Here is a 15,991-nt window from a genome sequence, read left to right as displayed (position 1 = left end):
CCAGCAAGGCACCTGCCAATCTCTTTTTAAAAGGTGTTTATTGATCATATACAAAATAAAGAAAACCTTATATATCACAAACATACACTATGTACAGCAATAAATACCCGGGGGCCAGGCCCAGCGCCGCCCCTCCTGGACAATAATTTAGCAATAAATACTGCGCAGGCCGATGCAGGACCCCGAGGCCAAGCCCTTGCCTTCCTTCCTCCCCGCCCTGGCCTGGGAACCGACAGGATCTGCTTCCCGGCCGGGCTGGGGTCACCGAGGGTGGCCCTGGCGGTTTAGCCCACATCCCAAGGGTGGCCCGGGTCGCCGAGCTGCTGCTCCAGGGGAAAGAATGTGCCCGGCCTGGCAGGTGCACACGCTCAGGACCGGTAGCCCCACTCGTGGGCACGCCCTAACCGGCCTGGGTGGCATCGATTAGCCCTCTGCTCTTCCAGCAGGCCCAAGACCGAGGCCAGCAGAAGATGACACATTGGAAAAGGAACTAGTCAGCGGCTTCCGGAGGGATCGTGAGTGTGTAGGTTCCCCCGCCCAACCACAGCCTTAAAAAGAAAAAGAAAAAACCTCGCAGGATCCCAGAGCTGAACTGTGCAGCAGGCTGTGGCCACGCCAGGGGGACCCGCAGTACAGGGCCTGGTCACTCTCCCCTGAGGCTGGCACACGAAGCCCAGGACCCAGGAGAAGGGCTGACCCTCCTGCTGACATCTGGGGCCCCCGTGGGGTGTGGAGGCGCTGGGGCACAGGCAGGCGGGATGTGAGGGGCGTGCGTGGTGTTGTGGTTCACTTGGCGGACAAGTCTGGGAGAGCCGGCCCGGGCCCAGGCCCTCCTGCACTCGCTGTGTCAAGAAAAAGTGAGAAGAAAAAACACAACACCCACGGCAGGAAACAGGACCAACACAACCAGGACACAAGACAGCCACGCACGGACGCACGGCCTACTGTCAGAACTGAGGGGCGGCGGGGCAGGGACAAGAGCTGGGACCCCAGGGCCGTCACTGCTATCCTGAGGCCTCTTCCTCACTCCTGTCTCCCCCGACCCAGTCTGCAGCCGCAGAAGCTACGGGGGCTGCCCATGATATTGCAGGCTTGTCCCTGGCCTTCTTGGGTAGGTCAGCAGTCAGAGCCCTCCTTGCAAGATGACCCCATGTCTACACGGAGGTCTCTGGGCCGCAACACGCCCGCTGGGAGCCCGTGGGGTGCCCACCAAGTAGAGCCTGCCAGGTGATCTTTTCCTGAGCCCCCCAGGGGCCAGCATGGCGAGTGAGCAGCAGCCCTGGCAAGAGGCCATGTGGCACCATGGGCACCCCACACGCCCACAGGGCCTCCGAAGGCCAACCTGCGCAGCCGGGAGGAGTTCCTCCTGACCCCTGGAAGACTCGGCCCCGCAAAGGAGGTGGGAGAGGGCCCGGAGCCACGGGCCAACAGGGCACAGCCCTTGTCTGGCACTGGCACGGAGGCTGCCCTCGCCCCTGGAAGCACCGTCGGCAGCTGAGAACCAGGCTGGGAGACGGGCAGTGGGCCCCTGGGGTCCTCCAGCCCAGGCTGTCCCCATTCCCGTAGCTGGCCTGGCCAGAAGGAAGACAACAGGGACACCGCAGAGCAACCACCTGGGTCAGAGGTGGTGGGTGTGGAAGCCCCCCAGCATTGCTCACCCTGCGCAGGGCGCGGGAGGCAGAGGACAGCAGGGGAGGGGGCCACCTGGGCTGGTGGATGTAGGGGAGCAGGCGCGTGGGACCCAAGCAGGTCCCGGCCCTGGTCGAGCTGTGCGTCGGTTAAAACACAACCGAATCCAAAAAAACAAACACGGGCTACGCACGCACACGCAGGGACACCCACAGGTCAAAGGTCACTAGGAGCACGGCAAAACCTCACCAGGCACGACACAGCACCGGCACGGAGCGGAGGGCGAGGGCCTAAGTCACTTCCGGTACAAGTTGCAAAGGATACCAAAGAGAGGGGCCTCCGGCTCGGAGGGCTGCTTTTTTTTTTTTTGTCTTTTTTTTAAACTAAGTTTTATAAATAATGTCTGATAACTCTGTGTATATAAAAACTAAACTCCAACAGCCACAAAGAGTTGCCCATAAGTTTACAAGAAAGGGATTTTTTTTTCCTTTTTTTTAACTAGCAAAGTTTCTATTATACTTTCCTTTCCTTTTTCATTTATACGGTCAAATGTTCTCCTGACTTTTTTTTTTAAAGACAATTTTTATAAATACTCTGCAGCTCTTGTTTTTCCTTTTAACTTTTTAAACATATAATTTAATAACTTCGTAAAAGGAACTTCTCTCTCTTAAATAAAGGGCTATCTAACCACACAGACAGGCCATGTAAACAGCAACACGCAGGACACACCGACACACCCTCCACACACGCGCACACCGTGGGCTCCCTCGGCCCCAGGCTCCAGGCCGGCCTCCCACCCGGGGCCCAGAGAGGGAGCCCTTCAGTGCCCTACTGCCTGGCAGCCTGCTGGACACGGGGAAGGCAGGGCGGACAGGGGCCTTCCCTGCCTGGGGCGCTCCCTCTGCCCACGTGGCCTTGGTGCAAAGGGGAGCTGGGTGCTACAGGGACCAATCCCAGCGCACAAAACACAGACCACAAGGAGATCCGACGGGCCCAGCCCAATGCCCCAGGGTGTGGGTTGTGCTTTGTAGGGAAGGCAGAAGGGGGAGCTGGGGGAGCAGGAAGGAGAGGAGGGATGGGTGGCAGGGCTGCCCACGTCGTCGCGCGTGTCTAGTGGCCCCTGGAAGACCCGCCTGGGCAGCGGCGCCCGCCCCTACGACCGGGCGTCCGTCTTGGACTTGACTATCGTGATGACGCTGGTGGCGGCCACCTTGCCGGGCACCAGGGGCCCCAGGCCAGCGCTCAGCGGCCCCCGAGCCGGCGCCACAGGGCTGCGTGCCACCGTCCTGGCGAAGTTCTGCAGGGCCTCGTACTTGGAGCGCAGGGCGTCCAGCTCCAGCCGCATGCTGGCGTTCTCCGAGGCCAGCTTCTCCACCTCCTGCTGCAGCTCCGCCTTCTGCTTCTCCAGCTCCTCCTTCTGCGTGACGCGTTTCACGCGGCAGCTGGCCGCATAGCCACGGTTCTTGAGCGTGCGTCTCCGCTGTTTGAGCTGCACGATCTCCTCCTTGGACAGGCCCCGCAGGTGCTGGTTCAGCTCCCGCACCGACATGCTCACCAGCTCCTCGTCCGTCAAGCTGGTGCCATTCTCGCCCGGCTCGCGCTTCACCTGGGAGCCGCGGGGCACAGGGTCACCGCAGGCCCGGGGCGCCCGCCACCCAGGCCCAGGGCTCCCCACTCCCCACCCCATGCTCACCTTCAACGCCTTGTTTCCTTTACTGGGGGTCGTCATAACCCAGGGGTGGGGGCACAGCCAGCAGGCACTCTGCAAGGCAGGGGGTGGAGGTCAGGACTCTGGGGACGATCCGGCCAATTCCCAAACAGGGCTGACCCTCTGGCTTCCTGCTTGCCCCGGGAGGGGGCCCAGCCGGGAGTCTGCCCGCTAATACCTGTGGGGCCAGCCCTCCTCCAAGTGGCCTCGCCTCTCCTCTCAGGGCTGGGCAGCTGCCTGTCTGCCTGTGTCTAGGGAGCCGGGTCAGCAAAGCCTGATGGGGAAGGGGAAGGGAGGTTGTGGCAGGAGCAGGGGCGAGACAAAGGGGCAGAGGGGAGATGCAGGAGGGGCAAGGCTGGGAGGAAGCCGCGAGCTTTAAAAATAACCCCAGAGCTGCCCCAGGCGGTGCCGGTCCTGGCGACTCACGCTGACTCAGCACCGAGCGGGCCGCCCTCCCTCGCGGCTGGCTGCCCGCACTCCCCAGGCCAACAGCCCGCCGCCCGCCAGGGCCACCAATGCAGGAGGGGACCAGTCGGTGGCCCTGTGCCTGAGTCCTAAGGTCCTGCCTGCTGCAACTCAGCCAGGAACAAAGCCCTGCTGGCCCTCAGGACCGTGTGGCCAGGCAGGAACGAGGCCGGTCTCAGAGGCTGGAGGGGCTGCGGTGTGGGTGCTGGAGAGCCTGGCCCAGCCCCACCCGCCACGATGGGGTAACCGCCCCATGGCTCTGGCTTGCGGCATCTGACACCCGGGGGCCCCCGCCCCACACCACTGGGTGTTTCACAAGGTCCCGGGGAGGGGTGCTGCTCAGAGAAGAGCAGGTGCAGTGGTCCCTCCAGGTCACTGCCTGGGCCTGTGCCCACAATCCCAGTGACCCAAGCCCCATCACCACCACCCCTGCCCCTCAGCCAGCACCCCGGAGACCCTCACACGTGCTGTGGTACCCCTCCCTTTTCAGGATGGACACGGGGGGAGTGAGCAGTGTGGGGGAGAAGGGCTGAGGTTTCCTGGGGGCGATATGCCGGTGGACAGAGAGCCCCAGGACACAGGACACCCAACTGAGCCGCTGCGGGATGGGGGGACCCAGGAGGCAGCCCCTAAGGCACTGGCTGGAGGTCGGAGGGGTGGGGCCCCCAATGCAGCCCCCAGTAAGCGCACAGCTGTCCCACCCACCACACAATGACAGCCGTGGCTTCCTGAGGGGACAGCTGAGCATGGCGGCAGGGAAAGTGCCTGACAGATTTCACCTCCGCAGAGGCTGGACTCAGCAAAGCGCGGCGGAAGGTGTGTGCGCCTGTGTCCGTGCACACCCATGCACAGGGCACACCCATGCACAGGGCACGGGCTTCCAAGCCCTCTGGCTGCTGCCACCCTGGGGACATGTGCTGACCCCGAGGGGGCCCAGGCTCCTGCCCCAGAAAGGAAGGGCCCTGGCTGCCTCCTGGGAAACCTGCCCCCGCAGTCCCCTGCTGTGTCCTGTGGGATGTTCAGAGCTGGGCCCCCTCCTTCCTCCAGCCCCCACACTCATCCAGCTCCCACGGGCCTCAGCCATCAGTCCGCACGAATCTGAACTTGACTGGTGACCAGACCTGGTGCTTGCCAAGGGCATAACACTGCAGCTGCCCACCAGCCCCTCAACCGGGCAGCTGAGGGGCCAGCCTGCCCCAGCCATGAACCCCGGGCTGGCGCTGCCTACCTGGCGGCTGCTGCCAGAGCCCTGGCCCCTGGCTGAACACCTGCTGGCAGCACAGGCCAACCACACCCAGCACGGAGCCCACACCTCGGCGGGGCACTGAAGCCACACTGGCCCGGGGCCACCAGCAGCCTCCACGCAGACTGCAGGGAGGTGCGGGGCGCAGGGCTTCCTCCTCGGACGGGGACACCCCCACCCCAGGTTCTGTCCAATCCAGGTCAGCCCCACGCAGAGGCCGCCTCCCAGCGGCGGGCACGGCCCACCAGGTCCCTCCCCTCCTCCGCCACCGAGCAGGTCCTCAGTTTGGGGAACTGTACCGGACGTGGCTCAGCCCCAGCCTCGCCCAGGGCTGCCGGGGAGGGACGGGCGGCCCCCGAGCAGCCCCGACGTGCCGCCCCGACCGGCGCCCCTCGCGCATCCCCACGTGCGCCGCCCGGCAGCCGGCCCCGCGCCCAGTCCCCGCGCCAGCCGGGGCGCCGAGTGACCTCATGTTGATGACTCAGCAGGTCGCGGCGCTGGCACGCGAGCCGAGCCCGGGCCCGCGGGCAGGGGCGCCCGGCCCCCGCCTCCCGGCCCCGGAGCCCGAGCCCGCCGCGCGCCGCGGCCACACACCTGAGGAGCCGCCGTCCCGGGGGCCGCGCCCTCCGTGCGCCCCCGGCTCCGGGCCCGCTCGCCCCGCGCCCCTCGTGCGCCTCGCGCCCGCCGCCAGGTGCCCGGGGCGCGCGGGGCTTCGTGCCCGGCGCCGGGGGACCGGGAGGCGCCGCCCGGCCGAGCGCGCGGGCCCGGGCCCCGGGGTGCGCGGCGCCCCGCCCCGGCCCCGCCGCCGCCCCCGCCGCCCCGGCCCGCCACACTCACCACACTGCGGGCCCGGCGCGCCGGGGCGGGGCCGCGCGCGCTCCGAGGCCGCGCGGGGCTGGGTGGGCGCCGGGGGCCGCGCCCGGGGCTCGGGCGTCGGGGGCTCGCCGCCTCGCGGGCCGCGCCGAGCGCTGCGCCAAGGCCGGGCCGGACCGGGCTCGGGATCCGCCGCCGCCGCCGCCGCTCCGAGACGTCACATGATGTTTGGTCACGTGGGCTCCATTCATGAAGCGGCGACGCGGCCGGAGCTTCAACGGGAGGGCGGGGCGCGCCGCCCTGCGCCTGCGCAGCCGCGGGCCGTCGCCCTGGCAACGCGCGCCGCGCCCGGACCGCCGGGGTCTACTGGGCCCGGCGCTTCCCGGCTGTTCTCGAAGCCCGACGTGCCGGGCCCGAACGCTGTGTGGTGCGGGCTGAGGTGCGGGCCGAGGCGTGTCCCCGGCGTGCGCTTCGAGGCCCTCGTGCCCCCGCCGGCACGTGTCCGACCTGAGTTTTGCGGGGCCAGTGAGTGCCTGGCACTCCCGTGGAAGCTTCCAGAGAAGGTGGCTCCTCTGTGTGCCAGGCAGCTGAGAAGCCACGGCTGGCACGGTGGAGTCCAGCGCTGCTCCAGCTCGGTGCCCGGCCCTGCCTCACGTGCCCTTGGTCTGGCCGCGCAGGGCTCTTCTCTGCAGCCAGGAGCCCCCCGCCATCACGCAGCCTGATGGGTGCCCAGCTGCCACCTGGGGGAAAGCCCAGCCTCCTTAGCTGGCCCGAGGAGAGCTCATGGACCCAAGCCCCTTAGGGCCCGGCTCGGCTCCCAGGGTCTCATGGCTTCCCCAGGGTCCTCCAGGGTTTCACTAGGTGGTCCTCACCACTGACGCCCGTGGCTCCTCATTCTGCCCCTGTGGGCACCCTGCTCCCTGCCAGCGCCCTCCCTTGCCCCAGGTGCTGGGTTCTCATCCTGACGGGCTCCCCAGCCTGTCTCGGATATCCCAGGCCACAGGCGGACATCCCAGCCGAAACTGGCCTCTGCACACCCCCTCCCCCAAACTCCTGCCCCTCTGTCCTCCCTGAGCTGTGCCCGGCTCTGCTGCGACCCTCCCTCCTGCTGCATGTCTCCGGTCCCAGCACAGCAGGCGGAAGCCGATCCAGGGTGATCCTGGGCTGGCATTGCCCCGGGGGCCCCTCGCCCCAGGCCTTCTGTGCAGGCAGGCTGTCCCCAGGAGAGGGGAGCGGGGCAGGAGACAGGAGGCTTAGTCTACAGGGCCAGGGGCCAGGGTAGCTTTTTTTAAAAAAAAAAAAAAAAAAAGATGTATTTTATTTTATTATTTATTGGGAAGTCAGACATACAGAGAGGAGGAGAGACAGAGGAAAATCTTCTGTCTGTTGATTCACTCCCCAAGTGAGCGCAACAGCCCGAGCTTTGCAGATCTGGTGGCTGCAGATGATGGGGAGAGGGTTTCCATAGCTGCATGTGCCCTGGGTGACTTGTTCTGTCTCCAGTGACCCTGGGGCTTCCCTCCCTGTCCTCCAGCTCCCTTGTCCAAGGTCCCTGACCAGCGCCGACCTGGGAGGTGGCTCCATGGACACCAGCGCTGGTCCTCCCCCTGGGGCTGCGGTCAGCACCAGAGCCGGCAGTCAAAGCCACGGGCACAGCACCTGGCAGGGGGCTCCACTTTACTTTTATTTGAAAGGTAGAACATTTGAGGGGGCAGGGAGACACAGACAGGACTTCCACCCCTGTTCACTTCCCAAATGGTCCCTAGGGGAGCACGGCCAGGGGGAGCCTGGCGCTTCCTCGGCGTCTCCCACGAGGCACAGGGGCCCTCTGCTGCCTCCCAGGTCTACGAGCCCAGAGCTGCAGTGGAAGTGGACAGCCCCAGCCTGGACTCTGGCCAGTGACCACGAGGGATGTCGGCACGATGGGCAGCACCTCAACCCACTGTGCCACGAGGCCGGTCCCTGTCCTGCACCCTGACCACAGGGCTCCCTGTGAGAATTCCTTTTGGGGTTGGCGCAGTGGTACAGTACATTAGCCTTCAGCCTGTGGTGCCAGCATCCCATTTGGGCACCAGTTTAAGCCCCTGCCACTTCACTTCCCATCCAGCTCCCTGCCTGGAAAAGCAGTGGGGATCAGCAGTGGGGAATGGGCCAAGTGCTTGGGTCCCTGCACCCGCGTGGGAGACCCAGAAGAGGCTCCTGACTTCTGCCTTTGGATCAGCACAGCTGCAGCTCTTGCGGCCGTTTAGGGAGTGACCCGGTAGATAGAAGATCTTTCTCTGTCTCTCCTCTGTTACTCTGACTTTCACATAATTTTTTTTTTTAAAGATTTATTTTTATTATTTTTTTTTCATTGGAAAGGCGGATATACAGAGAGGAGAGACAGAGAGGAAGATCTTCCGTCCGATGATTCACTCCCCAAGTGAGCGCAACGGGTCGATACTATGCCGATCCGAAGCCAGGAGCCTCTTCCAGGTCTCCCACGCGGGTGCAGGTTCCCAAAGCCTTGGGCTGTCCTCGACTGCTTTCCCAGGCCACAGGCAGGGAGCTGGAAGGGAAGCGGGGCTGCCGGGATTAGAACCGGCACCCATATGTGCACCCAGGCGTGCAAGGCGAGGACCTTTAACCACTTGCGCCACCGCGCCGGGCCCCACATAATCTTTTAAAAGTTGCTTTTGTCCGAGGGATTACAAATAACACACTCCCAAGCAGGTGGATCCATAGGCATGGCCGGCCCAGGGTGGCTGCTGGTCAGAAGCCCTAGGTGTGCCTTCTGCAGACCTGCCAGCGGCTCCTGGGCCGGTCCCAGCCCCGTGTCCCCGGGCCTCACCAGGACAGTGATTTGTTTCAGGGTTTGGGCTGTGAAGAAGGAAGCAGGATGCCACACGAGAATGACATCAGGTGTTCCATGAGCCAGCAGGGGCCGTGGCGTGTGAGCTACTTTGTCACCCGGCCATGCCCCCTTCATCTCCACCAGCCACGACCCACAGTGCACCTACAGAGGTGGCACCTGCCTGCTCCCTCACCCTGCCCCTTCCAAGTAGGGGTGTCCAACCAGGCCCTAGGCACTGCCCCAGTGGATCACCTGTTGGCCTTGGCACTCAGGCCTGAAGCTGCTGGGGCAATGGCCTTGCCCTGCCCAGGCCATGGGGACCCCAGTGGGGTACTGAGTGGTTGAGGGGCAGCAGCAGGAGGCCCCCTCCTCCCACTGGCATGCCACCCACCCTGACCACTGCAGGCCTCTTCCTCCCTCACCAGCAGGGGCAGAAACTGGGCAGAGTCGAGGTGCAGGCGGGGTGGGCCTTTATTACTGGCTCAGGGACCTCAGGGGCAGGTCAGCGAGCAGAGTTGTCCAGAGCTGCCGCCCGCCCACCTGGGGTTCTGACCAGCTCTGTGGCAGGAGAGGCTGCCTGGGGCTTGCAGGGTGATAAGCTAGGGACCCCGATGGTCAGGAGAGGCTGGGCTGTTGGACATGTGACGCATGGCAGCTGGTGCCCAGGCTGTGTGGCTCCATGGCTGCCCCTTGCCAGGCCCCTGGAGCCCGCTTCAGGCACATGGGAACTGCTGTGTGGTGGTTACGGTAGGTATCCGGGTCGGGGCGGGGCCTCGCCCTCCTGGCTCTGCTGCTGCAGGGGTCCCAGGGATGCTCCTGGGGGTGGCAAAGCCAGTGCCGACATCAGGCCCTGCCGTGAGCTGGGGCAGTCCCGGAACACCGGGACAGATCTAAAACCCTCCAGGGATTGTCCCTCCCAGCTGAGGCTCCCTGCACAGCCCCCCAGACCCTACCCTGCTGGGCTCCTTTCAGCATCCACCCCTGCCCCCCAAGACCGGCCCTTCCCAGGACTGTGCTTCCCAGCCCGGTACTCTCCAGACATGGGTGTCCCTGGCCACCTCCCACGTGCTCCCAGCTTCAGTGTCCGTCCACAAGACAGGACACAATGGCACATGCGTCAAAGGCATCCCATGCGTCGGGCACAGAGAAGGCAGGGCAGGGGAGGGAGATGTGGAGAAAGAGAAGCAGGCCGAGGTGGGGGAGGAAGAGATGGAGCTGGGGTGAAGAAGGGGTGGGTGGAGGGGAGAAGGTGGGCAGTGTGAGGTGCAAGGGAGGGGGTGCAGAAGGAAACGTGGATGACGTGGAGGGGAGGCAGAGATGGCCATTGGTGGCCTCGCCCCACGACCTAGGCCAGGGTCCCTTCTGTCCACTCCCTCCACACCTGAGGCCAGTGGCAGAGTGGCGGCAGCCTCTGCCCGTTACACTATCTAACCCTTGGCCCCCAGTCTGTGTGGTCCACAGGGCCCCCTCCAGGGTGCCGCCAGGCGGGCAGTACTTGCCAGGCTATAACGTGGGCACGAAGCGGATCCTCTGGGAGTAGGCGAGGTCGGCGACATAGAGCAGCAGGTTGACGTAGGTGAAGATGGCCACCACCAGCTGGCCGTCCCAGGCGCAGGCGCCCCAGGAGCAGCCCTGGGGCCGCGCGGGCTGGCCGTACTTGGGGTCGAAGCAGAAGACGGGCCAGACGACGGCGGCGCTGAGGTACAGCAGTGTGGCCAGGAAGGTGTACACCACAACCAGGCGGTCGAAGGGGCAGCCCAGGCCCCCGGCGTGGCCCGTCACACTCAGGACCACCACGGCCACTGTGGCCAGGAAGCACAGGCTGTACACAGCCACACACCACTGGGTGGCCACGTAGCGCAGGTAGCTCCGGTCGTGCGCCAGTGCCCCGAAGATAATGCAAGCCACAAAGGCCTGGACCACCTTGAGCAGCCCCGACACGGTGGCCATGTAGCTGGCCACCTGGCCAGGCCGGGCCCGTGTCAGCGCCACCTCGGCAGCATAGGCCAGGAAGAGCAGGCTGGCAAAGACACTGGCCGCCAGGCGGAAGTCCCTGGCCAGGCAGCCGGCGGGCTCAGGTGGGCACTCCAGCCGGGTGAAGTTGAGTGGGTACAGGACGGCGGCAGTGGCACACAGCAGAGTGGCCAGCATGGCGAAGGCCGCGGTGAAGTTGCCCCAGGACAGGCGCAGGCAGCCGTGCAGGCGGGTGAACTCGCAGGCCAGCACCAACGCGGACAGCGCAAAGCACAGCCCCCAGGCGCTCATGCAGAAGGTGCCCTGGGCGCCCGCGAAGCCGCCGCGGTGCGCCACCAGGCTCAGAGTGGCACAACCGAACGCCAGCTGCAGCACGCGGGCCGTGCCCACCGGGGACGTCACGGCGCCCAGGTGCAGGTACCCGCCCCCGGGGGGCTCCATGCTGCTGCCCATCCTCCCAGCGCCTCGGGCCCCGGCCTCCTGCGGCCGCAGTGGCAGGACGGCGTGGCGGCGGTGCCGATGGCGGCCGTGACATTGCAGCAGGACAGCCGCTGCAGCGCAGGGTGGGGGAGCTCCCCAGCTCTATAAATAGACCACCGCCATCAGAGCCCGGGAATAGCAGCCGCGCACCCACGTCCCAGCCCTGGGGACACCCGACCCCGGCCCAGCCGCCCGCACGGAGGCCCTGCCAGCATCCTTAACCCTTAGGTTGCTGGCTCCAACCCCTGGCTGCAGGTGAGAGGAGGGGAGAGCAGCGGCTCTGGGGGTCCCCACAGGGAGGCAGCCCCAGCAGGAACGGAGCTGCAGGGGACTGTGTGGACAGAAGCAGCAGGCGCGGACTTAGAGACGGTGGGGATGTTCCTTCAGGATTAGCCCCCCAGATGGGGGCTTCTTTCAGAACTTGTTTCAGAACAGACCCCCAGGGACTGTGGGGACCACTGTCAGTCTGACCCCAGCACAGGAAGTGGGGAGTGGGGTCACAGTGAGGTCTGTCTTGTCCCTTCTGGGCACGTGACATCTGAGTCAAATTTTGTTTTTGTTTTTCAAAAGTATTTTTGGGCTTTTATTTACTTGAAAAACAAAAAGATCTGTTTATTTTTTTAAGATTTACTCTAAGATTTCTTTTTTTTTTTTTAAGGTTTCTTTTTATTGGAAAGTCATATTTATAGAGAGAAGGTGAGGCAGAAAGACCTTCCATCTTGGGTCACTCCCCACGTGGCCATAATAGTCAGAGCTAAGCCGATCCAAAGCCAGGAGTCAGGAGCTTCTTCCAGATTTCCCACACAGGTGCAGGGTCCCAAGACTTTTGGCTGTCCTCCACTGCTTTCCCAGGCCACAGGCAAGGAGCTGGATGGGAAGTGGAGCAGTCAGGACTTCAACCTGTGCCCAAATGGGATCCCAGACTCGGTCCACCAGATGCAGATTATTTTCTTTTTTTAAAGGAAATATTGGGCCTGGCGGCGTGGCCTAGCGGCTAAAGTCCTCTCCTTGAAAGCACCGGGATCCCATATGGGCGCCATTTCTAATCCCGGCAGCTCCACTTCCCATCCAGCTCCCTGCCTGTGGCCCGGGAAAGCAGTGGAGGACGGCCCAAAGCCTTGGGACCCTGCACCTGCGTGGGAGACCCGGAAGAAGTTCCTGGCTTTGGATCGGCATAGCATCGGCCGTTGTGCTCACTTAGGGAGTGAATCATCGGACTGAAGATCTTCCTCTCTGTCTCTCCTCCTCTGTGTATATCTGACTTTCCAGTAAATAAATAAATCTTTTTTTAAAAAGGAAATATTTATTTATTTGAAAGGCAGAATGGCGAGCAAGATTGATTGATTGACTTTCCATCTGTTGGCTCAATCCTTAAATGGCCCCAGTGGCCCGGGTCAGGCCAGGTTAGTGCCTCCCAGGAGCCTTAGCAGGGAGCTAGATCAGAGGCGAGCAGCTGGGACACCGTGGGTGGCTTGATGTGCTAAGCCACAGCGCTGGCCCCCTGTGGGAGCTCCGTTGTCTGTTGGTTCCCTCTCAGCCAGGGGGCCGCAGCCTGATTCCTCCCATGGTCTGCACTGGCAGGACTTGGGAGGGCAGGGGGTGCTAACCCACTCGCTCTGAGCCACTTCCCGCCCCGCCCGCTTGTGGTTGCCACTGCACTGTGATGGGGTTCGGAAGAGATGGCATGCCCCATGGTGTGCACGCGTGGGACAAATCAGCCCCGGGGAAGGAGAGACAGGTGCTCCGCGTCCTGGCTCCGTGGGCAAGCATCCCTGTGCACGGGCACCCTCAGGTGCAGAGATGGACAGGCTGCAAGGCTGGGCAGCAGCCCCTCCTGCTGGCCTCCAGGACTGCCCGGATTCGCTCTGCCCGCCTGTTCTTCCCATTGCTGAGTCAGCTGATCCTGCATGCCTGGTCCACGGTTCCGCTCTGGCATCTTGCAGCCTCTGCTGACACGAGGCCAGGTCGCTCAGGGAACTGGCAGGCGGAGACCCCAGGGAAGTCACTGAAAACGTGGGCCCGGCCCACTATCCCGCCTATCCCCACGATGCAATCTAAAGGTTTCGTTTTACATAAAAAAAGCTGTAATGTGACAGAATTCTTGGGCTGCACCGTGGCAAGATAAGCCTCCACCTGCAGCACTGACATCCCACTTGGCTGCTGGTTTGAGTCCCGGCTGCTCCACTTCCCATCCAGCTCCCTGCCTGTGGCCTGGGAAAGCAGTGGAGGACGGCCCAAAGTCTGGGGGACCCTGCACCCGCGTGGGAGACGCAGAAGAAGCTCCTGGCTTCAGGTGTTTCTTTAGGTCTCGCCTCTGTCTGTCTCTACCTTTCAAATAAATAAAACTTTTTAAAAATCGGGAATAGTATGTGACTGTTACAAATGTGCCTGTCGAGGGTTGGAGGGTTTGGGAGGCGCCAGGCCGTGGCGTGCACGCCCCTCTCGCCCTGGTCGGACTTCACTCCGGAGCCGTCTCCACCTTTGTGAAGGGCCAGGGTGGGTTTTGCAAGCAGCTTTCTTTCAAGATTTCTTGATTGATTAGTTAATTTGAAAGTCACAGTGACAGAGTGATGGACGAAGCCTTTCAGTCACTGGGTCATTCCCCAAGTGACCACAGTGGCTAGCACTGAGCTAGGACTGAGCTAGGTCTGGAACTCCATCCGAGTCTCCCACGTGGGTGAAGAGCCCAGGGACTCGGGCCATGACCTGCTGCTTTCCCTTAGTGCTAAGCTGGCCTGGAAATGGAGCAGCCGGGACGCACACCCCATGTGGGTGCTGGCACTGCAGGCAGAGGCTGGCTGACTCCTCCATGCCACAGCACCAGCCCCTGTACACAACCCTTGATATGTGCTGTTGGACAACTTCCTGGTGGCAGGGTTCCAAGCCACATGCTTCCAGGTTGAGGGTGTCACCCCGGTTGCCCGCTTGGGGTGGTATCCCCAGGATGGGCCCATGTTCCCTGACCATCTGCCCAGGGTCCTGGAGGATACGCCTCTGTGCACTTTCCCTCCCGCGCAGAGCCCCATCGGGGGGTGGGTACAGGGTACAGCTGGTGAGCCGCAAAGCATGGCAGGCGATCGTCCCCGCCCCCTGCTGGTGGCCCCTTGGGGACAGCTGCCAGCCCTGTGGGAGCGCTGGGCGCTCTGGGCCTGGCCCAGCACAGCCTGTCACAGCAGATCTCCCTCCCCTGTGCTCTGCCCTCCGAGCGCGGAGGACAGCACACACCCGCAGACAGCACATGGCACTGCCGTCCACGTGAAGGAGGGGGTGGCTTGAGAAACGCCAGCGACAGCAACAGGGCAGGCAGCAAGTGACCCAGGCGGATGCCAGCACTTTATCCCTGCCGACAGCGTCTGGACGGGCGGGCCGTGGGCAGCCTGTCCATCTACCTGTCCCTGGCAGCCACAGCCTCTGTCCATTGCAGGGGGAGCTTCTGCCCCCTGCAGGGGTCCTGCCTCCTCGTCCCTGGCCACCCCAGAAGGCGCTGCGGACCCACGTGAGCCCCCAGGGCATTGCTGCCACTGCCCAGTGTCCGGCTCAAGTTGACAGCCAAGCAGCCGTCTTTGTTTCTGAAAGTTGTTTCTTTACCGCGAAGCAGGGATCGGGGGGGGGGGGGGGGTGTGACCGGGGGTCTTGCATCTGCTGGCTCCCCTCTCAGTGCGCACAGCAGCCAGGGCTGAGCTGGGCAGGAGACAGAGTCCAACCAGGCCTCCCACCTGGGTGCTGGGCAAAGCACTTGGGCCGTCCTCTGCCAGTATGGTTACCTGTTCTATTTTTCAAAGGATATGTGGGGGACAGGTGCCTGCACGCCAGCAGACAGGGTGTGGAGATTTGCACGCGAGTGTGCATGGGCCCCGGGGAAGCAGGCAGGGCCCAAGGCTGGCCTGGCACACCACCGGAGGACCGGGCCCGGGGATCCATGTGCTTGCAGGAGCGGGGGCTGTGGAGCGCTCGGGAAAGCGGTCTGGGGGTGTGAAGGAGGAGTGCTGACGGAGAACGAGACAGCGAGGAGACACTTCTGGGGGCTCCGCCAGCCAGGACCCCGCCCTGTGGGTAAACCGGGGGCTGAGATTGGCTGGGTTGGAGGGGAAGCTAGAGGAACCCAAATGGAAAAACTGAGCTGGGCCTGTTGGTACCGACCACCACCTACTGGGGCACACAAACCATGGCTGGGGGCCTGCCTGGCAGGGCTCGACCATATACCCACCAGCGAGGGTCCGGGCAAATGTGGACCATATAGGGTTGGGCAGGACCTTAACCAGCACACGAGAGAACTGGTCTGGAGCAGATCCTGTGGGGGTCATGGGCTCTCCCCTGAGAGACTCCCAAACCCACTCACTCGCCTGAAAGCCAGGGATGGGGGCAGGCTGGGCTGGGCTGGGCTGCAGCACCCACCAGCCAGAGTTGGGACTGGGGACTGGCCAGGCCAGGCCGCAGCGTCTGATGGCAAAGGCCAACCTGGATGATGGGTTATGCTGGCCCGGGTCAGAGCAGCCACTGACATGGACAAGGTCTGTGGCTGAGAACAGGCCTGGCTGGGGAGCTAAGGGGACAGAACAGCTCTGCCGGGCTGGGCTTCCATGGGTGAGCAGGAGAGCTGGAATGGGGGCGGCCGCTGGACACGGCTGCAGTATCCCTCGGCATGGGTGTGGACAGGGTCTGGGAAGGGAAGTGGAGCAGCTGGGACGTGAACCAGTGGCCATATAGAATCCCGGGTCATGCAAGGCGGGGACTTTAGCCACTAAGCTACTGCACTGGGCCCGTAGGATCTCTTTCTCTCTCTGTCTCAGTAATTCTTTCAAGTAAAATAAATGTTTAAATACGATTTTTAAAAAAGACTTATTTA

General features: G+C 63.5%; 2 protein-coding genes across 6 annotated transcripts; both read right to left on the bottom strand.

Moving 5' to 3' along the window:
* Positions 1-23: 23 nt before the first annotated feature.
* On the bottom strand, positions 24-5,922 carry MAFG (MAF bZIP transcription factor G). Of its 5 annotated transcripts, none has more exons than XM_040989754.1 (3): positions 5,883-5,920; positions 3,323-3,391; positions 24-3,235 (listed from the first exon to the last, which is right to left on the bottom strand). In XM_040989754.1, the coding sequence occupies exons 2-3, from the start codon at positions 3,356-3,358 to the stop codon at positions 2,783-2,785; spliced, it is 489 nt and encodes a 162-aa protein (XP_040845688.1). In that variant the 5' UTR covers positions 3,359-3,391; positions 5,883-5,920; the 3' UTR covers positions 24-2,782. The 5 variants fall into 5 exon arrangements, 4 of the variants coding, with proteins under 4 accessions (XP_040845688.1, XP_040845687.1, XP_040845686.1 ...); XM_040989753.1 differs by lacking the exon at positions 5,883-5,920 and adding an exon at positions 3,516-4,414; XM_040989752.1 differs by having other exon boundaries at positions 24-3,391; positions 5,883-5,922.
* A 4,272-nt stretch (positions 5,923-10,194) lies between these two features.
* On the bottom strand, positions 10,195-11,118 carry MYADML2 (myeloid associated differentiation marker like 2). Its single transcript, XM_040989444.1, has one exon. It carries the CDS (start codon positions 11,116-11,118, stop codon positions 10,195-10,197), a length of 924 nt encoding a protein of 307 aa, XP_040845378.1.
* Between the last annotated feature and the right edge of the window lie 4,873 nt (positions 11,119-15,991).

The sequence above is a fragment of the Ochotona curzoniae genome, unplaced genomic scaffold, assembly GCF_017591425.1.
Source record: "Ochotona curzoniae isolate NIBS_2020 unplaced genomic scaffold, NIBS_Ocur_1.0 contig_523, whole genome shotgun sequence".
NCBI lineage: Eukaryota > Metazoa > Chordata > Mammalia > Lagomorpha > Ochotonidae > Ochotona > Ochotona curzoniae.
Note: the sequence above shows the minus strand (reverse complement) of the source record. Positions and strands in the feature narration are given on the sequence as shown.

Bases quoted from the DNA above. Each gene is read 5' to 3' on its own strand.
- MAFG (XM_040989752.1), bottom strand. From the start codon at position 3,358: ATGACGACCCCCAGTAAAGGAAACAAGGCGTTGAAGGTGAGCATGGGG.
- MYADML2 (XM_040989444.1), bottom strand. From the start codon at position 11,118: ATGGGCAGCAGCATGGAGCCCCCCGGGGGCGGGTACCTGCACCTGGGC.